The sequence below is a fragment of the Phocoena sinus genome, chromosome 19 (genome assembly GCF_008692025.1).
Source record: "Phocoena sinus isolate mPhoSin1 chromosome 19, mPhoSin1.pri, whole genome shotgun sequence".
Classification (NCBI taxonomy): Eukaryota; Metazoa; Chordata; class Mammalia; order Artiodactyla; family Phocoenidae; genus Phocoena; species Phocoena sinus.
In genome coordinates, this window is record NC_045781.1 from 27,560,222 (window position 1) to 27,584,735 (window position 24,514).

At 44.5% G+C, this 24,514-nt stretch overlaps 1 protein-coding gene across 1 annotated transcript in view; it reads right to left on the bottom strand.

The window, feature by feature from the left end:
- Nucleotides 1–23,962, bottom strand: part of TOX3 (TOX high mobility group box family member 3) — a 107,783-nt gene extending 83,821 nt beyond the window's left edge. Inside the window, exon 1 of the mRNA XM_032611779.1 lies at nt 23,747–23,962. Coding sequence (XP_032467670.1) covers nt 23,747–23,833 — 87 coding nt within the window. The 5' untranslated portion in view covers nt 23,834–23,962. The remainder of the gene's footprint in view (nt 1–23,746) is intronic.
- Between the last annotated feature and the right edge of the window lie 552 nt (nt 23,963–24,514).

Here is a 24,514-nt window from a genome sequence, read left to right on the forward strand (position 1 = left end):
GGATTCTAACAAGCCCTCTAGGTGATTGTGATGTTCATTAAAATTCGAGAAGCATGGGGGAAAGGAGCACAGGCTCTGAACCAGCCTGCTGAGTTTGAACCCCAGATCCACCCGCTCCTAGCCTGTGACCTTGAATAAGTTATTTAATCTAGCCATGCTCTATTTCCTCATCTATAAATTGGGACCTTAATAGTACTTACCTTATGAGTTGAGGATTAAATTTATTAAAAGATGTAAAGTGCTCAGAATAGGCTTTGGAAATGTTCCACAAATATTCATATTCCAAATTACCACATAAAACCTTTACTTACAACTAACAATGATATTGCCTTTCTCCAAACAATAAAGACATTTAATAACTATGTTTTCATTTTGTGCTTAAAATTAAGGTTCACAGGCCTTGTCTCCTAAAGAATTGGGAGCTCAAGTCTACTTCAGCCGAGGTAGCCAAATGACGGCCCACAGGCCATACACAATCCTTAGATGGTTTCAAATTAGTTGCCAACATTTAAAAATTGAAAAATATCACAGAATCAAAATTTCTGGATCCCCGTGAAAACTTTGGAGCTCAGACAACACTGGCCTCTAACTCCCTAGAGCTATGGTTGGTCAGAGTGGAGTTGCAACCTTGCCCTTTAGAGGGGCCCGTGTTCTTCTCATACGGTCCCCAGCCACACACAGGCAAGTCAGCTGCAGTCATGTATCATCTTCCTGGTGTCTATGACAGGTGGGTTTGTGAGCCCTGTCCTCCTGCAAACTCCAAAAGCTTCTAGTATGTTCTCTGTGCACAGAGTAACCAACCGTCCCAATCTACCTGAGACTGAGGGGGTTCCCAGGACATGGGTCTTTTGTGCTAAAACTGGGACAGCCCCAGGAAACCCACAACGAGTTGGTCACCCTATCCGTGCTGATCACTCCCAAATCCACAGGCCAGGAGTCTTTCCTGATATTCTGGTTCCCATTCCCCACTACCATGGAAAGTATTTCCCCTGCAAACTCCACTTTTACCTGAAAAAACACTTTCTTCACTCATTTGTGCATTCCACAAATACTTCTTGAACGTTCCCTCTAGAGCAGGCACAGCTCTGGGCAATGGGGATAAAGCAATGAAGAGGTAGAAATCTCTGCCCTTACAAGGTTATGTCCTAGCACAGGGGAGATGAGCAATCAGTAAAAGAAATGCGGTGTATGTTCTAAGACCAGATGCGTGGAGACAAATGAAGAGGGGAAGGGGGATGGAGAATATCATGGAAAGGGAAGGGGGTTCATAAAAGGGTTCCCTGAGTAAAGGACATTTGAGAAAGGCCCTGAGATGGGAGTGTGTCTGGAGTTTCCGACTGTGGCGGGAGCAGAGGGAGCCTCACCTAGGAGATGAGGTCAAAGGAGATCATGGCGGCCACCCAGCTAAGACTGTTTAGGCCTTTATGTGGACCTTGGCTTTTAGTCTGAGTGAGTCAGAGGGCCACTGGGGAGCTCTGAGCAGGGGAGTAATAGGAGTAATAGGACCTAGCTCAATTATTTTTCTAGAATAGCCATCAATATAACAGTTGTTTTTTCTTCATATCCAAGTAAGTCAGTTCAAGGAAACTCCTGTAATTTCAGCGTCTTTCCTGTTAAAGACAGGAACCCCGTTTAACATCATGGGGTCCTTGGGCAACAAAGACTGATGTAGAACCAGACAGTGAAAAGAAAGACTTACCTCAGTTCATCTACTGGGATTTATGGACTGCAGGCTAATATGCTTTTGCACAGGAATATTTGTGTTTATGAAGACATTCTGATGAATGGTACTTTTTTTTCCCGTTCATGAAATTTTCAACATAAAAGAACCCAGAATTCCTATTTTGAAATCCATTGTGCCATTTTTATTCTGCCTGTATTTTAATATAGCATCAATATTTAACTACTCATTAAATGAAGTGTGACTTTTATAGTGAAAATGTCAGTCTTTGCAGTTCATTAAATTCATTTAAAGTATAGCTGCTTGATTTTTTTTCCCCCTGGAAGAATAAAAGGATTACGAATTGAAGGCATAAACTTTAAATTTAAGCATGTGTTTTCTTCAAAATTAACATTCAGGATCTGTAACATTATTCATAAGACCAAGGGAGTGTTTGCATCTTCCTGCATTTTACTTAGTGGCTGTCGTCTTTACAGAGTACAGAGCTGTTTATCACAGTTGGATATGACCAGTGGAATGTCACTGTGGACATTAAGATGTCATAAGCTATTATGAATCTCTGGAATTCTGCATGTAGTATTAAAAAAACATTATCTTGAACTATGGCATCAGAAAAAATACACCCTGGAAGATGTGAAATTTAATAACTTGCTGAATCCAATAGGTCCTAAGAGTAGTCTATTTCAGTTTTTAAAAATCATTATGATATGACATTTGATCACCTGAAAGAAAAGGATATATTAGAGGTGGAATTTGAGAAATGAATTATAATGAATTTTTTAGATGTTTGTGATTCCTTCTTCCTAAAATGACTATAATTTACACGTATGGGGCAGTAAAATGCAAATGATGTCAGATCACCACCGGTACGTGTTCACGATGACAAAGTCTCTTAATGAGATTTCAGAAGACTTCAGCATTTCTGAACAAGACATAAAGGAAATGAACACCCCCAGGTCCACCTCTTCCAACAGAGGCTAAAAGGGACCCAAGTCTTGTGACAAGAACACAGCCACGCACACACACACACACACACACACACACACACACACACACACACCTGCTGCCCTGTTACCCTCCCCTCCCCCCAGGCCACTCCTCATGCCAGGTCCACCCACCCTCCAAAACAGAAATCTAAGCACAACCCCTGAAGCAAAGTGCCTGAAAGATAAAGCTCAAACTCTGAAGCGTGCAGGGAGAGACCTTTCGAAATCCAGCCTCTGTCTTCCCCTACAGGTGTCCACAAGAACCCCCGTCCTCTGCCTCATCAAGGCTCCATGACTTTGCGAGATGCTGCCTCCTCCCCCCGGATACCCACCCTGAAGTTCTGTTAAGGTAAAATTCCCAAAACAGTTTCCTTACCTGGAATGATCATTATAAAAGAAAAAATTTTACTTTGTTCTATTCTGGTTTCAAAAGTCTAAAAGGCATTATATTTGAGAAAAAAACAAGGTCTGGGTGGGGCGGCTTTTGAGAAAGAAATATGCAGGACCTGACGGCCACTGTATGTGCTGAACTCACCGCACCTAATCAGCTACAGTAAATAAAATGACTGGGGAATCTTTCTGATGAACCCAAAGGTTGATGACTGGAGGAGGAGGGCTATCCATGTATTTGTTAAAGTGTAACGATCCACTTGAAGAAGTTTGTGGGGTTGTTTTCTCTTTTACTTCTGCCCTTTTCCCTGAAGCCCTCCTACTGGAAAGGAAATGGGAAAAAAAAAAAAAAAAAAAAAAAACTTATCTGGAGTCCAGAGCACCTACCTAAATTACTAAGACAGTAGAACACATACAAAATAAAATAATAAATCAAATTCTACTTCAGGGCTTCCCTGGTGGCGCAGTGGTTGAGAATCTGCCTGCCAATGCAGGGGACACGGGTTCGAGTCCTGGTCTGGGAAGATCCCACATGCCGCGGAGCAACTAGGCCCGTGAGCCACAATTACTGAGCCTGTGCTCCGCAACAAGAGAGGCCGCGACAATGAGAGGCCCGCACACTGCAATGAAGAGTGGCCCTCACTTGCTGCAACTAGAGAAAGCCCTCACCACAGAAACGAAGACCCAATACAGCCATAAATAAATAAATAAATAAAATAATTTAAAATTCTACTTCAGGCATCTGGCCGCTTGCTAAGAAGCATGCAGCTTGCCATCAGCAACTTTACCAGCTACACCTAGAGGGGCAAACATTAATTTCAAATCAGTGGCTATTGTCAAGCATGTATGAATGTATTTCATTGCTTCTTTGTGATCAGTGACAGTGGACTGGTAGGTTACAAAGGCAGTAACTAAAGGGAGGGCCTCTTCTCACGCCTCTGCTGCTTTCCACCACTGGGAAGTCCATCCGAGTCCCATGGAGTGTAGTACCCATGCGTGCGCGCGCACACAGACACACACACACCCTTCCAACATTTCCCAATATTTTTGCATTTTCCCCACTCCCTCCCTTCCCTGTTATGAGTATTAAGACTATATTAATTTATAACACAAACCTGCCAGGTAAATCCAAAAGGAACAGAAAATGAAAAAATGTACGATACATCCCATTGAAAGATACCCACAACTGAATTATCTGTGCCTCTCTTTAAATTGCAAAAATTTTGGTCTGCCCATAAAGAACTAAATGTTCATTTGTTTTCATTTAGATCTTCCAGGATTGGCTCTCCAGGAACTGCCCATATTGGCCAAAGTAGCTACTTTTTATAAGCTACTGCTGCCTCTAAGACATTCTCCCACATTCCCATTGGCTTAAGTATTCTCGTACTTTTCTCAAATTTGTAGCTGCCCAAGTTTAATTACCCCAGAACAATCCAGTCATCGACAGCTAACTGAAAGAGTGTGGAGTTTTTCTTCCCCCATAAATCTATTCATTGAGATTCCACCAAGCCTGGAATGTCCAGGGAAAGATTCAATAATCAGGGTAGAAATGAGTTGCAGAAACTCAAAGAGAACAGAATAGCCAAGGCAGGAGATTACAAAGCCAAGCGATGAGGACTCACTGAATTAAACATTCTTAAGCAGACTTACATACATAATGAATTGGTCAATTCTGTCCAATGTTTCTGAAAGAGATTACCCTTCCAACAAGCCAAACGAGTGTTCAAGGATGGTAGCTCGGATGGATTCCCGAACAAAATAAGTGTTAATCACTTTATCTCCCCCGATCTTTTTTTGTGAAGAAGAGCAACTTTTCATTTCCATAAAGCCTTGAACTCGTTGGCTGGTAGGGGATGGGGGTGGAGCTGCGGTTGAGGGAGGGCTGTTTCGAGGATGCAGACAATGAAGTCCCTGAAAAGGGGGATTTCCTGACAATAAAACCCTCCTGATCAGGGCAAGAGAGGGGACATTGTTGTCTGCAGCGCTCCCCCTCTCCTTTGGGAATTCCAAGCATGGTGGAGAGGGGAGGGTCATGGTGACAACTGCTCTGGGAAGGATCAGCCAGGTAGGCTTTGCGATTTACTGCTTGCGAAACGCTGGACCACCACAAAACATTCGTTCTTTTAAACACATTGCTACGGGTTCCTTAAGATATCCTGTCAGTTGTTTAAGGAATGTGTAAAGTAATCAGCCTATAAAAACTTTAAGCAGAGGGCCACCGACTATTAGCAAAAAACCTCCCAACTAGTTATGACTGGAGATTTTTCTGTACACCAGACACAGTGCTGGGTTCTGAGGACAGAGCATCCAATGAGACAGACATGGTCACTGCTCTCAGAAGCTCACAGTTTAGAAGGCCGACGCTATTTCTTAAGCTTCTAGGCGCGCCACACCATACAGAGTAACCCCTGCAAAATATGGGAGGGATGAATGAAGAAAAGACTTCTGAGCTTGGGGTTCACGTGGCTCAAGACTAAAAAATAATAATAACAACTAGCAGGTAGACTGGGAATGACCAAATATATGAAATAATCAACTGGAGTGTGGCCCCCAAGTTAGAAGAAATGGGACGAGAAAGAGAAATAACCCTGACATCCAGATCCTATCTGTTATTTCATGCAATCACTGCATAGAACCAGTCATCGGTGGTGTTTTAACAATTCACTCCAAATAGCTTTGTGACTGACTTACTTCGAGTATCTAGAGACACAGGTGAACCCTAACTGAGCCAAGTCCCAAGTTCATGAACAATTATTCCAATTATTCCCTCTAGTGAACACAGACCTTCTCTTCTCAATCTGCTATATCACACAGCTTTGCAAATTCAAAAGTTATTTCTATTAACCCAGAGAGAGCCCCAAACAAAAGAGAGAGGAGGAAAAAGAAAGAAAACAGTTGCCAGATGTCAAGACAAGTGTTGATTCTTTTACCTGGTCCAGGGACTTCCTTCCCTGGTGACTCCCCCCAAATGGACACTGGCCTTCTTAGCTATTCCGAGGCACACACAGTGAGGGAGCCTCCTTTTAGCTCCATCAGGCCCTAGAGAAATAACTGCCCTATATTTAGATAAATGCCCTTTGTAACGAAGGAATGATTCATCCCAGTTAGCACTTTCTAAATGACAAAGGCACAGAGTTTTCCAAAATATTCCTCTAGCTCAGTGGTTCCCAACCAGGGGCGATTTTGCCCCCCAAAGGATATTCGGCAATGAGATGGTTTTGGCTGTTTTACTGGAGGTGCCACAGGCATCTAGTGGGTAGAGGCCAGGGCTGCTGCTAAACATCCAAAACTGCACAAAAAGCCCCAAAACAAAGAATTATCTGACCCCAAACATCAATAGTGCTGAGGTTGAGAAATCCTGACCTAGTTATATATTAAGCAAAGAACAGAGGGTCCACATATAAATATTTAAGGTGTAAAGTCCTCCAAATAGTTCTGTTCATATGTCGGGATATTCTGGGGCAAGATTCTTTCCCCACCGTCTATGTTCCACAATCTATCCGTATCTTAAGAAATTTACCTGATCTTCGGCTAAAAATAATATCCTAGAATAATAACGATGATAATATGTAATATTAATGAAGTGCTTAGTATATAGACAGTTACAGTCAATATTTACAACAACCCTATGTTATAGATGGTCTACCATTATTCTCTACAAAGTAAGCTTATTTATTGCATACAATGATCCCACAGAGCAGCTGGGTTTGTAAGCCTCTAAAATGTTAGTGCTACGGGGCAGGATTTTCTGTTTCGTTCACCCATGTCTATCCACCACCCAGCAGAGTAGAATCCCCATTTTCGAGATGCGGACAATGAAAGGCTCAGGAGCGAGCTGGAGATCACAAAGCCCATACGTGGTGGAAAGTGGCTCAGACCTGGCCTCTGCCCACACACCCTGCCAGCCTGCCAACTGCTCGATATTTGGAGTCATTAAAATCCATTAGACCTCTTGGGCCAACCTTAGATAAACAACCTAAGGAGGAATGAGTCAGGCTGCTTTCCAAAGTTACCAAAATAAAGTTTCCCACTTTTCAGGAAGCTGATTAAACAAAACAGTGGCACCAAGACAATGGTAAAGTACATCTGCATTGCCATGAGTCACGTTAAAGCAATTTAAGCGGGTGGCTGGTTTTATGAGAGGTTAACTGCTTCTCTTAATTTGGGCAGGGCTCACGTGGCATCAGGAAGGCTTCCCTGAGCCAAGACAGCAGGGCTTTCTCAAAGATCAAATGCCCTGGGTATGCGCAGAAACGCTTTCCAACCCCTAGGGAGCCAATTCGTGGATCCTAGGATGCATGTGTGGACCAGTCTCCACTTGACAACTGGTCCAACAGACCCCTAATGCTGGGGTCATCTTAGCAGTCTTCAGGTAAAATTAAAACTACATCTACTCAATTAAGATAGATGCTAATGATGGCAGGATGTGAACATTTAGGAATGAGTACTTTTTGAATGATAAGAGAGCTCAAACACTGATTTGAAGGCTCAGGGGCTATCCCAATTTCCCTGTTTTCATCATTTCAATAGATTCCCTAACTCTGGGGGAAATATCCTAAAGGAGATGAACTCTGGCAAGCGCTATAAATTGAGAGTTATACTCGTCCTTATAAAAAGACCAAAAAGGGAAGGGATACGTTTGTTTTTTATTTTTACAATATTGACACAACCAGTAGACTTTAATTTCCTAAGTGGAAATTTCTCTTGTAGAAAGATACTCCAAGTATTCTTGACACTGTGCAAACATGCTCATTGTACTTAGAAGTATTTTAAGTATTTATTCATAAGCTGCTTTTCTCCACAAAAGAATTGGGTGACTTTTATTTGTTTTTTGGTTTTTTCTGCGGTACTCGGGTCTCTCACTGTTGTGGCCTCTCCCGTTGCGGAGCACAGGCTCCGGACGCGCAGGCTCAGCGGCCATGGCTCACGGGCCCAGCCGCTCGGCGGCACGTGGGATCCTCCCAGACCGGAGCACGAACCCGTGTCCCCTGCATCGGCGGGCGGACTCTCAACCACTGCACCACCAGGGAAGCCCCTGGGTGACTTTTAAAAGTACAATTGATTCTAAAGAGAGAGGTAATATTTCTAAGAATCAAGGCAAAAAAAAATTAAAATAATAAAGCCAAGATGACTAGCACCCAGGAATGCACATCCTATTCTTCTGGATAGTTACTAAATAAGTTTCATGCTGGACTCCAAGCTTCCTGACAGCCAATGCAAAGAAATGAGTATAACAAGATTAATAATACCCATTAGATAAAACCAAGTGATGTTTTTTCCAGCTCTTCCTGATACAGTAACCTAAAAAGATCCTCTGGTAAGTCATCCTAAAAGAAAAAGACACTATGAATATGTAATGGACTATAATTAAACAGAACCCCCCAAAAAGGATGTTCATGAAACTATTATTCATAATTCCGCTCAATGCGAAGTCCTAGGAGTGTGTAATCAACACCTGAGAGAGATCCAGTGAAGGCAAATGTGGAGTGGGGTGTACAACAGTGTGTCATCCTAAGCATTCAGCTCTCAGGCTGGCAGAAGCCTCACATTAAGTTAGGTTATCTGGATGAATGGATGCACTGCACCTTCTTCAGGCCATTCTCCATAAATATATTATTTCTTAAAACAGTTTTTAATAGGGACTGAGCACCAGATTTAAGGGACTTCCCTGGTGGCACAGTGTTTAAGAATCTGCCTGCCAATGCAGGGGACACGGGTTCGATCCCTGGTCCGGGAAGATCCCACATGCCGCGGAGCAACTAACCCCATGCTCCACAACTACTGAGCCTGAGCTCTAGAGATCGGGAGCCACAACTACTGAGCCTGCGCACCATAACTACTGAAGCCTGCGTGACCAGAGCCCATGCTCCCCAACAAGAGAAGCCACAGGAATGAGAAGCCTGCGCACCACAACGAAGAGTAGCCCCTGCTCGACGCAGCTAGAGAAAAGCCCGTGCGCAGCAACAAAGACCCAACACAGCCAAAAATAAATAAATAAATAATTTTTTTAAAGAAAGGACCATCATTTCTGATAAGAAGCTAAAGGACAAGAATTCTGCATCAACCATCAAGTATGATGGCCAAACATCATCAGAAAAAAATTTCCCAGAAAGTTAAATTCTCATATATGGGTTATGCTACACTGGGAAATTTTAGTAGTCAAGCAATGAGGTGTCGTCTATTGTCCAAAAGTTATCTGTTAACCTAGGGTTGAACTGGCCTCCTTAAAAAAAAAAAAATACCCTTTTCCTTTTCCTCTCCACAACTGGACACTGTTTTTTGTCTCTCTTTCTAGATAAGAATCTTCTCGATCACTCTCAACTATTGTCACTCTTCTTGTCTTCTTTTGTCACTCTTCCTACTTTTCGTATTAGTCTATCAGAATTCTTTAACCTGACTTGGTTTTCCTTCACTTGGTTTCTGCCCTGAACTTCCACAAGTTTCACCTTAATAAACACACAGGCTCAAGAATCGTAGGGAAGCGGGATGGATGCCAACTACAACCTGCCATCTTGCACCTGCTCGAGTGCCAGTGTTTTCAAAGTGTCTAACCATGAAGAGATGTTCAGATGATCAAAATGGTATATATCACAACGACAGTGTTTCCTAGGAATCTAGGATTAAGACAAGCCATAAAAAAAGGGCATGTGTAGTATAAAACTTAGCCCACTGGCAGTTAAAAACCTGTTAAGCCAAAGCCAGAATTAGAAACAGTATTTGAAACATTATTAATGCAGACAGAGCAAGGCTATTATGCTACCACGAAAGTTATTTACTGTGAACAACTGGGCTTTGAGGGCCAGCAAAAAGAGCTATTTCAAATTAATATTTTCAAAACAACTGATATGTCTAAGCCACGCACGAAAATATTAAGACAGGCAATCCTACTTTGTGGTGCTGATCTATAACCACTGAAATGACCCCGAGCAGAACTCTAGTGTTTAATAAAATTCAACAATCTTTTTCTAAGGAATTTTGTTTTTGCTTAAGGTGGTTAACTTTGATACTAGATACGGAGGGTCTTCAATGTCAAGTTGAGGACAAAGCAATTTTTCTTGTAGGCCAGTACTCCCATATCTATTATGCATACTGGATTAATTTAATTCATATATACACACATTTTTAAATTTTAATAGTTTTGCATTTATTGTATGGGTGATTTTTACATGTTGCCGGCAATACAAGGTTTCCTTATGCAACAGTGATATAAGTTAAGAGGTGAGTCAATGTAAAAAAATTTTTAATAAATAATACTGGTGGTATGTAGGTACGGCCAAAAGGAGGTGGCAAATCTGAGAAAGCACTGGTATAAACAAAGACGAGTGCTTTTAGAAGGAGAATGATGCTTAGACTAACATCCTTTTGAGGGACCAAACCTAGGACACTGGCAGTGGAAACAGAGAAGACAGACGCAAAAGAGGTCATGAGAAGAAAAATGAAGACGGCATGAAGAGTTATTGCCTTAAGAGAATGAAAGGGGCCAAGTAATCACAATTAATTTTTTGTATCCGAAAATGATGAGGGCATTGAGAGAAGTGGTAAAAACTTGAAGGGGAGTTCTGGGGCAGAGGGATGCAGGTTGCCATATGGCTTATGTTTGATTTAAACTGATGGCAGGCAGGGAAGTGGTGATATCCTATAGAGAGCTGCCATATAGGGGATGAGAAATGTAGATCAAGCCAGAGATGAAGATTTGAGGCCTTGGGGAAGACTGCGAAAAAGGCCCCAGTTCTTCCACCTCCCTGTATCCACGCCCCTTTGTCATGTGATTTTGCAGCAGCTCCTTTCAAGAAATGGAATCTACCTCCCCTCCCCTTGAATCTGGCTTTGGGCAGTAGAACGTGGTAGAAGGAACAGAATTTCTGAGCCTGAGCTCCCCTCTGCACTTCTCAGAATGCTACTACCATGCAGGCACTTGTGTACATCTTGGCATGCTGGAGGGGAGAGACTACATGTATGTGCAGGAGAAGCAAGGGGCCCCAGTGGACAGTCAGCCAATCTCCAGAAACAAAGCCTCACAGCCAACCTGCCACTGCCCACAAACACATTAGAGAATCCAGCCAAGATGAGAATAACTGCCCCACTGGGCCCAGACTAAATTACTGATTTGCAGAATCACAAGTAAAACATGTTTTCTGTTTTAAGCCACAAGGTTTACTTTGTTACGCAGCAATAGATAGCCGATACAAACAACATCAGAGAGGGAACAGCTAAAGGCAGAAAGCAAGATCCACATACAAAGTGAAAATAATACAGGGGCAAAAGAGCAAGAAGCCAAGCTTTGGGAGGACATTCCCACCGCCTGGGAAGAGGAGGGAAAGCCGCAGACAAGACAACAGAGCAGGAGTACCCAAATATGTCAATACAATATTTGGGAACCAGAGACATGGGCGATCACAGGACACAGAAGGATAGTCATCAGAAAAGCATAGCCCCAGGGCTCAGAGCAGGATCTAGCTTAAGTAGGCACTTCACATTCTTGCAGGAATGAATGAAGTTTGATCCGGCAAGGCAGAGCTCACAGGAGAAGAGGAAAAAGGTAGTGTCAGTAATGCAAGGAGGAACAGAAGCAGACTGCAGGGTGTTGAGGTGGGCCTGAATGGGAAAGACATGGAAGCCCAGGGAGAGACTTCTTGTTTGCGCTATTGTTCAGAGAGATGTTAAAAAGGGGGTCCACAGAGTCAGACAGAAGAGTCGATGTGGATGGTCCTTTCTCTAGGACTCACAACTACCAGCATAGCCAGGACCAACAGCAACAGCATCACCTGGGAATGGGTTAGCGATGCCAACCTTCCGGCCCACCCAGACCCGCTGATCCGCATTTTATCCTGACCCCCAGCTGACCTGCATGCATATCCCTCGCAGAAGCACTGCTCTACGAGGTCCAGAGACAAGGAAGAAAGAATGTTTAATTACATCTTGAGAAAGTCATTCTGTTTTGAACTCCTTTCAAGCCTCCAGATAAAATCAAAGCCAGAGTCTCAGTCTGGTGCTAACACATCTTCCACACCTCCCTAACACTTGCAAATCCCCCTTTTCAACAAACAGAGAGCAGAGCCTGAGGCCAGCAAGGTCTCCAGTGAGCTCTCCAGAATACTGTTTACTCCCCTGGTATTTATCTTTAGGATTTTCTTCTATGTCTGGGAAGTGATAGGGTTTTCCATTTGAGATGGTCTTCATTTCACATTAATTTATGTAAGGGAAAAAAGTGACTTAAACAAAACCATGACATGTACTATAATGTGGATAGAATGAGGAGACAGCCAAAGCCGTGACAAGTGAGGTGGCCCTCAACAAACTGTAGATTGGAAAATCTGTAGTGGACGTCAGAGGACATCTGGGCACATTTGAAAGTAGAAAAAGGACTAAGACGGGAAAGATGGGAGCTGTCCGCAGAACCGATATTCAACAATCAGAAAGGGAACGACGCTGTTGGGGGAATTTCTCCCAAAGAGTAGAAACTGCTCTCCTCTGGGTCTGGATAAAAGAGAGAAGCGGTCCCTACACGAGTGAGGATGACACATGAGCAATTCCTAGCAGATAATATCAACGTTCCTCATGAAGTGAAAGATGAGAGTTCCCTCCTAAGAGTGAGGGGAGAGCTGGTCTGACTGTGACTTAAAAAGAGTGGAGACGACTTGGACTCTTCGTTTGGAGAATGTCCAAGAGAATAAACAGATAAACAGAAGGACCCAAGTACACTCAGAGAGCTTTCGTTTTTAGAAAGGAAAACGGACACAGTGTTCAGTTACCCTAACGTTGAGAAATGAGGCTGACCAAGGGCTGACACAGCCTACACAGCAAAAGGAGAGGGGGCTGAGGAAGCTGCCGTGTCTTTGCCGTCGAGGTTGCACGGTCAAGGGTAAAAGAAGGGGGCCAGAGGGTTAAGTGAGGAGAAAGGGAGTAAAGAACTGCAGGTTTCTGGGGAAGAAGATTTGGTGAATGTGTGGATACGATGAGTCACAGGTAAGCTGGGTTTGATCAAAAAGGAAACCCATTAGTTGAAAAACAATCTAGTTTTAAAAAACGCAACTGAAGATTGACTTGTGCGCAAAACTCTATTACCCAGAGTTAGGACCTGAGAAATGGCAGTGTAAAAATTCAAGAGGTATTTTGAAAAGAAGAAAAATTTGGGCCTAAAACATAAGATAATGAATTAATATTAGGACATCGGATTTGCAGTTCCTACAAAGACACAGATCAATCATCGGGTATTTTAAGCATGCCCAAAATAAAACCCCAAAGCTGAAGAAAGGATTGAAAAGTTAGCACAGTGTATCTCTTTCACCAAAAGAGGACCCTCCAGGAGCAAATAAAACCGAAAATATTGAACGAAGTTTAGCAAAATACAATATTACAGTTTGTTCACAAAATCTCCAACTTGGAGATACCCCAAAGCGTTCCTTGGACCTCACCCATCACTCACTCATAGGCACTCACCCCTGCTTCTGCAGTAACTGAGTGTTCCCTGGGCACACGGCCAGCCACAACCTGGCAGTCACAGGTGTGGCCATGTGTCTCAGTTCTGGCCAGTGAGAAATAAGCAAGTGTCCTGTGGCAGCCTCTGGAGACCTCCCTTGACATTTCCTTCCTGCCGGTTGGACCACGATGATGACTGGCACTCTACCTTGGACCATAAGGACAAGGGTCACATGAAAGTTAGAGACAGCTTGGGTCCCAGATGTCTATGAAGCCCGCATAACAGCCCAGAACTACTTACCTCTGGTCTTCATTAGGGACAAGAGAAAATCTATCTCATTTAAGCCACTGCTTCTCAAGTGGTTTGGGGGGTGTTACTGTTTGTTTGGGGGGTTTTTTGGTTTGTTTTGTTTTTATTTGGCCGCACTGCACAGCTTGTGGGATTTCAGTTCCCCAACCAGGGATGGAACCCGGGCCCTCGGCAGTGAGAGTGCGGAGCCCTAACCACTGGACCACCAGGGAATTCCCTCAAGTTTTTTTTTCTGTTACTTGCAGGTGAACCCTAACTAACATACCCTTCTTTGCCTGCATTGAAGTTTCCCCTTCCTTGACCATTTCTGGAACACTTTCACCAAACCAACCATTGGCTTCTGCCTAGAACATCTCCCTATGTACACATATTCACACACACACACACACACACGAATTTCATGAACACTCACATATGCACACCTGCTCTCCTACCAAACTAGAGGTCTCTTGAAGGCAGACCACATCTAATGTCAGCCCCTCTCAAGAAGTGCATTCCTAATAAATGCTTGGTAAATAACAATGATGACATTTGCATTAAATAAGCACAGGCTATTTCTGGTTTCCACAAAGGATAAGAAACATGGACAACTCAAATCCTCAAAAATCGTCAAAATCGTCAAGCTCCACTTCATTTAGCAGTTTAAATGGACTTTTTTTTTTTTTTTTAACTACCTCACGCCCACTTCCCTTTGCTGTAACATCAGCGTTTTGCTCTCCCTCTGAGGATCCATTGCTCCCGACTCTTGGCCTATGTGGTTTCCATGGGGCTGCCAGCATGCGCCCCTGATCCTGAGATGGGTATGTGATGTTGGGCCTGGGCACGTGACCCAAGTCTGTCCAATGAGACTCAGTGCAGAGGAGGTACAGAAACAAGCAGGGAAGAGAATCTCCCCTTCTTGGGGAAGCTGAGCTGTGCAGGTGTGACTTGGAGCTGCTACTGAACATCTTCCCACCACCCAAGTATAACCTGACTGAGAAAGAAGCCGAACAGATGAAAACAGAACTAATATAAAGGAGTCTTGACAGCATCCCTTTGTAATACCTGGATCCAGCTACGCCTGAAGCAAAACTTACAACCCATTTTCTATTTAACTCATTTTGAGGACTTTTCCCCCACTTGGAGTCCAAAGAATTTTTTACTTATACAACAGTTTAACCACTTCTCCATTAAACATTGTTGTTAGAATTCTTTGAGTAAGCCAAATAATGAGTTGAGTTTCTCCCTGGAGACAGGCATAAAGGAGTAGCAAAACAGTCTACTAGTACGCTTTATGAGTACTCAATAGTTCTAAATTTAACTCAGCCTTTTTTCGAGAAAAACCAACTTCCAACCAAACATACATATTTCACAAAAGTGTTCTAGCCAGGTCAGCATTTGAGACTTCTCCTTCCTATATCTAGAAGATTTTTAAAAGAAAGTGGAAAAATTCTGCAGCACACCAAAATCCCCTGCTCATTATAAACTAGCTGTAGAAATTGCTGGAAAAAATCTCACATTACAGTAGTTACACTACATCAATTTAAAATGTTTTGAAAACTCACTTCCATTACAATATTTAATATAATTCTTCTATATATACAACTTACAGTCAATGTAGGAAAGGCCACATTAAACTCGCAAGATATGGAATAGAAGGGCCCACCTTAAAATCTATCTCCTCCAAAAGAACGAATCTATATCATTCAAATGTGTATTTAGAGTGAAATCCAAACACTTCTTGATATTGGCCAATTTCTTTAACTTATGGATTATCAAGACATGACAAGTATTCTTTTATAAACAGAGTAAAATTAAATTAAGATTAAAGATAGAATGTTAGTCATACAAGAAGGGCCATTTTCCAATGGCTAATGTGTTTTATACAAGAGTGGAACATATCTAAAAGAACATGGCCTCCCAAAGGAAGGGATTAGGATACAAACCTAGGAAACAAAGAAAATAAAATGACCTACCACAAAGAGAGAAGATAAAACCTGTCAGAAGCTCATGCAGACCTTGAATGAAAGCCTCTACTCCTTTTATTTTGATAGGGTTTTTTTTAAAAGAGTGCTGAATCCACCTTTAAAATACACTGAATTTATAAGCATACTTAGCAGAAATCCTGTCCTTCTTTATTAACCACACTCAAAACAGATTCCCCAAGATACTTATGACATCATGAACATGTTACAAAATCCAGTTTGAAGTTGCATCTCTTACACAAAGAAAAACACATGAAATGTTTTAATTCATAAATGGCTGATGTGGTTGTAAAGTATGGTATTGCAAATTTTGCATTATTCCCACTTGATGATAGCCATTTAAGACTGTTTCTTTCCAAATAACTGTTAATCTAGAAAAGATATATCATCACACTCACACACACACACACACACACACACACACACACACTCCTTTTTTATACCATCCTTGTCATGGTACAGTAAGATTTCCAAATTTTCGGAGTTTCACGTGTTACGTCCTAAAATACTGCCTCCCTAACTGGGAAGTTGGATTACCAAACATCGCACCAGCCTACCCTCAAGACCAAGGATGCGTCCTTGTCACCCCGTCTCCTTACTCTTAGAGAAGTCACTTCTGTTTCCATCGCTTTATCATTTACAGGAAGCCCCCGACTTTGGTTCTCCAACCCTGAGCTCTCTGAGTTCCAAGGCACGGGTAGGTTCCAGGGCACCTACTTGACATCTCTGTGGGAATGTTCCACCCAAATATCCCATATCAGCATTATCTTTCCTTCAACCCCAGCTTCTCCTCTGGCCTCTCTGCTTCTGTTCGAAGTCTTAACATTCATTCAGGTCCCCAGTTCAAACACCCTGAGTCATCTCCACTTCCTCTTTCTCCTTCCTAAGCTACAGAGGTGCTCTGTTTGGTGCCCTCCTCTCCTTCACGTCCATATTCACATCTCCTTAGTTCAAATCCTTCTCGCACCTTTATCTCGACTGGCTAGTGGCGTCCTCCCTGGTCCCCCCCGTCCACCACTTCCTGTCGGGCCCCACACTAATCTAGTCAAAAAGTCAGACCCATCTTCACAAAATTCAACCCCTACCACACGCCAGCCCACTCAAAATTCTTCAAACGTGCTCAGCAGCAGACACGGGTGTCCTTCCAACAGCCCCCTTCCTTGCTAACAGAGTGTAACATCAATTATGCTCATATGACAAGTGTCCAGCCCCAGGGGATGACATGGGATTGGTCTATGCTGATCACAGCAGTCCCCTTCTTCTTTGCCGATGACTGTCCTAGGGTGGGCATGTGATCCATTTCTGAACAGTAAGATGAAAGGGTCTAGTGGAACTGTTTCCAAGAAAGCTATTCTTTCTTAATAAGAGATGTGTAGAAAGAGAAAGTGCTCCTTTACTACCACTGCCACCCACACCACTGCCCTGCTTCTCACTTCGCAAGCTATCATGTGAGGATGTGACGCCTAGAGCTACAGCAGCCAACCTGTGACCAAGAGGAGAATGTTGAAATTCCAAGGATGGCGGAATGAAGAGAAAAGTAAAGGGGGTCCTTGAAGACATGATTGAACCATCCAAAACAGCCTGAAATGGCCCACCTAAAGACCTACTAGTAAACAAATGTCTTTAGGGTTTATGCACTGTTTGTTGTTTATTCTGTTACCTGCAGCCCAAAGCATTCTAGTTGATAAACTTACAAACTACTTCCCTTACCACTGAAGGCCCTCTGTGCCATGCTACTCACAGTATGACATCATCACCTGAGAGCCCCACCCCAGACCTATGATTCAGAAACTCTAGAGGTAAAGTCCAGTGGTCTGTGTTACAGAAAGCACTCTGGGTATTACTCGTGTATGCTAAAGTTTGAGGAGCACGGCTCTATAATATGATCACAAATTACTCTTTTCCATTTCATCTACTATCCTACATACCGCAAGGAACACTGGGTCTGTAGTTCTCCGATGACAGTGACCTCATTTCACTAGGTCTGAGCATCATTTGATGCTCGCTTAATTTCATCTCTTTCTAATCAAAGTTTTCAAACTCGAAGCCTCCTGGGACCTGAGAGGTATACAGAAGGCTAAGTGTGAGGTGGCGGGAGTGGACAGGACCACGGTGAACTGTGGAGTACACACACAGCCATCTGAATCAGGGCAACTAGCAGACGATGTCACGCCAGGGTACAGGTCCAGTATTTACGATGAAAGAAAAACTGGAAATCCAGATTTATATGCAAAGATTTTTAGAAACAGACAACTAATTTATTTGTTTAAATACTGGTGCAAAGTAAACAAAACAAGTCCTCAAGTGGATTCAGTGTCTCCCTGACAGTTTGTGACCTGGAGTAGACAGTTCTTGAAATAACCACACATACTTTGAAGGCTGTGGCCACGTACAACCATTGACTTCACCTGAAATGACTAAAATTAACATTCTTTGGCTAACTGTATGTTAGGCTTCACTGAGCACATGGTTCTCATCAATATTCCACTGGTTGACGTGGAAAAATGGGGAGTTTCTGGACCTCAAGCTTGTGTCAGCAGGACTGCTTTATCCAGTAGTCACCATAGACTGGACACCTAGAACGATAAGCTTCTCAGGAGCCTACAGAAATGTTTAAAATGTAGAAAAAAGTAATTGGCCACACAGCACAGAAGTAAGCGTGCGTGCACGCACACACACACGCTACAAAATTAAAACTAGTAGATGCTCAATTAAATGCCTACAAAATACAAACATAAGCCACCTAATCAACATCAACTCAGATATGGTATCATGTCATATTGTATTAAATGCAGGATGTGGAGGGGAGCCCAAATCAATAGGGCTTAGGAATTGCCAAGGGCCTCAAAAGGCCCTGAGTGCCGACCAGGAACCAACCATTCTGTCCTAGGTCTTGTCTTCTTTATAGCAATCACAAACTTCGTACCCAGTTTTACTGCCCCTGGCCATTGCTCACTTCAGGATCCTCAGCCCAAAACAAAGTTTCCAACCATAGCTGTGTGTTGGAATCACCTGGGGAGCTTTCAAACACACTGCTGCCTGGATCCCATCCCCAGAGATTCTTACTGAACTAGTCTGAGGTAAGGCTGAGCTTGAGTATCTTCTACAAGCCTCCTCCTACCCGACCATGGCTGAAGCCAGGGCTGAGACCCCACTGTTCTAGAAGCATTTCCAGAAACATTCTCTGAGAGAGTCATCTTTCCAGTTAGGCCATCTTGATTTTCTTTCTACTGCCTTGGCTTGGAACAAAGGAAGATCACGGTACCATCAGTGGACTGATCATCTAGAACAGGGGTTGGCAACCTTTTTCTATAAATAATAAATGTTTTAGGCTTTGCAAGCCATGCAGTCTCTGTCACAATGACTCAACTCCGCCACTGTGGCATGAAAGCAGCCCCAGACAAGATGTAAACAAATGAGTAGGGCTGTGTTCCAATAAAAGTTTATTTATGGACACAAAAGTCAATTTCATGTAGTTTTCACAGTCACAAAATATTATTCTTCTTTTGAATTCTTTCAACAGTTGAAAAACGCAAAAACCAACCTTAACTTGCAGACCATGACCTGTGGGCTGCAGTCTGCCAGCTCCTGACCTAGCATAACTATTCCATTGGTTTGAGACCATAAAACTAACGAATGATAGACTCCAAATTATTAGATTAGAACTACAGTGAAAGTGGTTAAATTATACCTCCTCCACTCACTCAACTGAATTATCCACACAGTCGAACACTGTAGTAGAACTGCCCACAGAGTTGAACGTAAACTAGAAATGATGTATTTAAAAATGATTTCCGAATCCTCACCTGAATATGAGTTTGTTAAGACAAAAGTTGCAAAGGAGCAGTACACAGGCACGCTTTGAGGGTCCCACATGATGGTTTCACGTATTTGTTAATTTGCAGCCAATACTTAAAATTCAGGATATTTCCCATAAAAACCCAGAATATCATTTTCTTGAAAAAAAAGAATTGCAGAATGTGGAGATACTGGGTCAAATGTTGGCATGGCAACAATCTACTAATGCTGAGCAAGGCTCCCCCTTTAAATGGGGCATGTTCTCCACTTGACCACAACCTCTAGCTTCATGAAGGTTAACTGGCTGTCCCTACAGACAGAGTTTATGACCCTTGCTCTAAGGTCCCTAGAAGAACCTTTTATTTCTTTCACAATGTGGTTTCCACATCTTGGTTAAACACCTGACATGGAAATCTCTAAATCTGCTCTCAAAATTCCACACCCCCATACTCCAGACCCTAGAAATAAAACCATGAGTTCTCATGCTAGCGCAAGATATCAACTTAAGGAGAGTTTCAATCAAATCCCCCTTCCCTCTCAATATGTTCTCAACTTGAACCACGGGCTTCAATAAGGTAGACCAATGACAGACCACCCTTCAGGTCCTCTTCAGGCTAGCCAAGGTAGAGGCCCATGAGGTGGAGGGAAAGTGCTCACATGAGAACATCTTAATTAAGCAGAGTGATCAATAACACATATAATAATTAGGAAGCAATGTTTGGGCCAGATGGAGTTACAACAGCATAGGACTATTCTACATAGGGTAAGACGTCAATAGCCGTATTTTGAAAGGGGGTGGGGAAGCCCTAAGAATATGCAGAAAAGCTAGTAACTAGAGTTTAGTCCAAATTCATTATTAACCCAATGCGTGATTTTACCTGGCTTACACCCACATTAAACGTAACAGTGTATTTGGGGGCGGGTGGGTGAGGAGAGCAGGCTTCTGACCACTACATGCCGATTGATACGTTGCATATTAGCTTCTTACTGGTGAAGACAAATTGAACCCAGGGAAAGAAAAGTTCCAGATATATAGACAATGGGTCACTAATTCACTTGAATAACATAAAGCTTTTTTTTAAAAAAAAAAGGTATAGGTGTTAGTTTAATTTGTTAGCTGCATCAGAAAAAGAAATGATCAAACAGTAGATTTTCCACTTGAAATTAAAATGGAAATTAGCCCTGAGGAAACAGAGATGACTTTGAGTTTATACATCAGTGGCTGGTTCATGAATTATTAACTGATTTTAATGATCCTGGCTATATTTTATTTGAAGTTATTCTCCTACTTGCAATGACTTTTGAACCCTCAAAACTCTTTCATCCATTCTCCATAGACAGAGTACACACTTTCATGAGCGCTGACATTTAAAAAGGATCCATATACTCACAGAACAGGAAGATAATACACATGCATATAAGTTATACAAAGGACTCGGGTCATTTGTTAAAGAGAGAAATGAATGAAACCCTATTATTCACGGTTTGTAAATAAATTTAACGATAAGCGCTAACTTTTCCCTTGTTAAGCCTGGAGCGGAGGGTTCTGTATTTCTTCTAAAGTTTCCCAGATGGTCGTTAAAACAAGAAAGGGCAGAAACAGACTTTCTTTGAAAGCCATCACTTCCCATCCGGAAAGATAACGCACATGATCAAAAGTTAAGTCTTAAAAGATTAATGATTACAGGTGTTTTCAAATAAGATACATGCATGTCTTTGTACGCTGGTTTTTACATTTTCAGTATAAATCTATTGAATAACGTCACTTCAGACACACAAGTTAGCTATGAAATGAAATGCTATAAACCTTTAACTAGCACTTGCTGTTTTACACCCATAAAGTTAATACTTCTTCTTCTACTGCATTCTCCCCATAAGGAAAAATTACGGGGAGTAAGGTTGGTTTTTTTCACTTCTGAAATTAAGAGTAGGAAAATACAGTATCGTGGCTCAATTTAAAGATTATTGTATTTTTATCTGCAAGGAATGAAATGCAAACATCCCTTAAAATAAGTACAATCTGATTTCTACCAATATTAAGCACTGACTTTCATAAGTTGGGTACACAGAGCACTTAAGACGACAGATTGTTGAATAACTAAGAAACCGAGTTATTTCAGGCGAATCGCTGCATTAGGAAAATATGACAGCAATCCATCTTGCATCCTCACTCCTGAAACTGAACAAGCATCTCAATAAATATTGTCTGTTTGCAAGCTTTCTAGGCACTCCCAGAAGTAAATGTTCTGAGTTTAAATTGACTCGAAATAGCCTTTCTCAAAAAATAAAAAGAGACACACACAAAACACCCACAATTTCCTCTGGTCCCTTGAAGTACCCTTTGGGATCCTAGTGAACAGAGAGATTTGCCACGCATTGCAGTGACTGGATTAGTACAAAAGGTTTCTATTTTGGTGTCATTCGAGTGTTGCTGATCTTAAATCAGAGAAAGAAGTAGTTACATTAGGCAAGGTAATGGCTTCCAAAAATAAGAGCATGCCCAGCTATACAAGGCTTGAATACACAAGGCTAAGTTGTAAGGAGATAAATAATACCCCACTGGAACAATTAGGTGGATTCTCAGAAACACTACATACTTAATTAGGCTGCCTAAGTCCCTAACTGAGCATACATGGGAGACTTTTGAAAGCATTTAATAACTTGAGTAAATCCAAAATCAGAGGCCTGAAACTAAACCTGAACTCTGGCTACAGGGATAGGCCTTTTCTTGCTTCTCTTTCAATGCTTAATGTTATCACTCTAGGAATTTTGAGAGCATGAACGCCCACCATCACCAAAGGGTTAAAACACACTGAATGATGTCCCTTCCTTCTATACTTGTTGGGAGGCCCCTCCGTGCCAGGCGCAGAGCTGGGTGATGATGACACAGGGCAGAGGGGTGAGGAAGAGAGACCCTAATGGTGTTTCACAAACTTCAGCACTGGAGTTGGGAACGGAGTATAAACAAACAGAAAGGAACACGAGCCTCCATCAGCCACGGGGCACAGCAAACTGTTCCTCACTCTTAGATACAAATCCTCCTCTTCCTGCTATGTATTCATTAGTTTTGTATAGCACCTTTCTTTCTGCAGGCTCCTTATTTCCTCCTCTGTTATCCAAGCAATCATAAACAAACTGCGGTTTGAAAGAAAAAGGAGGGGAGGAGGGAGGGGCAGGGGGGAAGGAGAAAGAAAAACCACATTCAAAAGGCACAGGCCAGCCAGAGCACAGCTCTTTCTCTGAATATCGCCCTCGGGGTGATGTTTCCTCTAAAGCTTGGCCTTGGGGGCTTCAGGAAAGGATTGAGAACGGGAGTACGCGCTGCGCTGGCCCAAGGGCCGCGGTTCTCGCACCGACTCGCCGCTCCGAGCTGCGGCCAGCTGTCCTTCTGAGATCCACCTTTGGCCACCTGAAACGCTGGGTCCTCGAAGTTGGAACCGGGGGAGGTGAAGGAGGTGGGGTGACCCAGGGCGTGGTGTGGAGGTCTCTAACCCTGATCTCCCCGAAATGCCAAACTTACCCCTCCCCCAAAAATGAAAGATAAGAAGCCACTAGTGCTAACCAGGGAGGGGCGGGCACCTCCATTGCATGGTCCAGAGCGCCCTAGCGAGAGGGCAGGAAAGGCCACCTGCGGGGGTCCCACCACTTCGCGGCTCCCCTCTTCGAAGACCCCATCCAGGGCACGCTCAAAAGTTAGTTCCTTTCCTTCGCTAAGCGGCCCTGGGTCCAGCTCTCGGGGGCGTGGGGGAGGTGAGATGGGCTGGGAGGGGGGCGGCGAAGTCATCAGACCACGAGATGGGGGACTCCTGCGTTGCCCCCTTCCCCCCGCAAACTCAGGGGAACTGCGATCGTGTTTACTAATAACAACAACAAAGAATCACACGCGAGTCCCCCCTTGCAGTTCTTGGGCTGCTCTTTGGGGCAGCCAAAGAGCGTCGGCCAGGATGGGGGGGGGGGAGAGACAGTGGGAGGAGAGGCGGACGAGAGAGGGGAGCGCCGGCTGAGGGACAAAAAGGGGGGTGGGAAGGGGGCAGAAAGAGTAGAGCGGGAGAGTTGGACAGAAACGAAGGCGCAAAGGGAAAGGAGCGGAGAGGGGAGAGAAAAGTGAAGCAGGCGGAGATCTGGACCGCGGGGCGCGCCCGGGATGGGGAGGTGGCCCCCGACCCGCCGCCCCCCGGCCCTGGCCCGGCCCGGTCACCTTGCTGTAGCCGTAGTACCCCAGGCACTGCGCGAAGTCCAGGCCGGCGGGGTCCCCGGCCGCCGCGGGGTAGAATCTCACATCCATGCCGGAGCCGGGCCCGGGGCCGGGGGCCGGGACTGGGGCTCGCCGGGACCGGTGCCCGCCTCCTCGAAGCCGCTAGATCCACCGTCGGGGGCGCCCAGCCGGGGTTGTCCGGGGGCGGCGCGCGGGACTTGGGCCGGAGGGGCGCCGCGACCGGGAGCCAGAGGAGCCCGGGAGCCGCGGCCGCCTCACACAAAGGCGCGGCCACGCGAGCCGCGGGAGAGCGGGAGGCGGCCCGGGGGACGCGCCCCGCCGGGGCACCAAGGCAGCGCTGCGCACCGGCCGGGCGCCCGGGGCGCGGGGCGCGGCGCGGGTGCCCGGGGCGGCGCGGCGAGTTCAGGTGCGCGGGGCGAGGCTGGGACGACGACGGCGGCGGCGGCGGCGGCTGGCCCCGCTCCTCCTCCTCCTCCCCGGGCGGACTGAGGAGAGGAGCCGCGGAGACAAGGGGCCCAGCCCCTCCCCTCCTTCTCCCCCTCCTGCCTCCCTCCGCCGCCGGTCCCCTCCCCGCGCCGCCGCCGCTCCGCCCCTCCCACCGCGGGCAGCTGGCGCGCCGCCCGCCCCGCCGGTGCGCTCTCGGCCCGGACCGCCTCCGGGCGCGCGGACCCCGCCCCGCCGGCCCCTGCCCCGCGCGGCCCCTCGCGGCTCACCCCGCGCCTCGCGCAGCCCTCGACCGCCCCGTCGCCC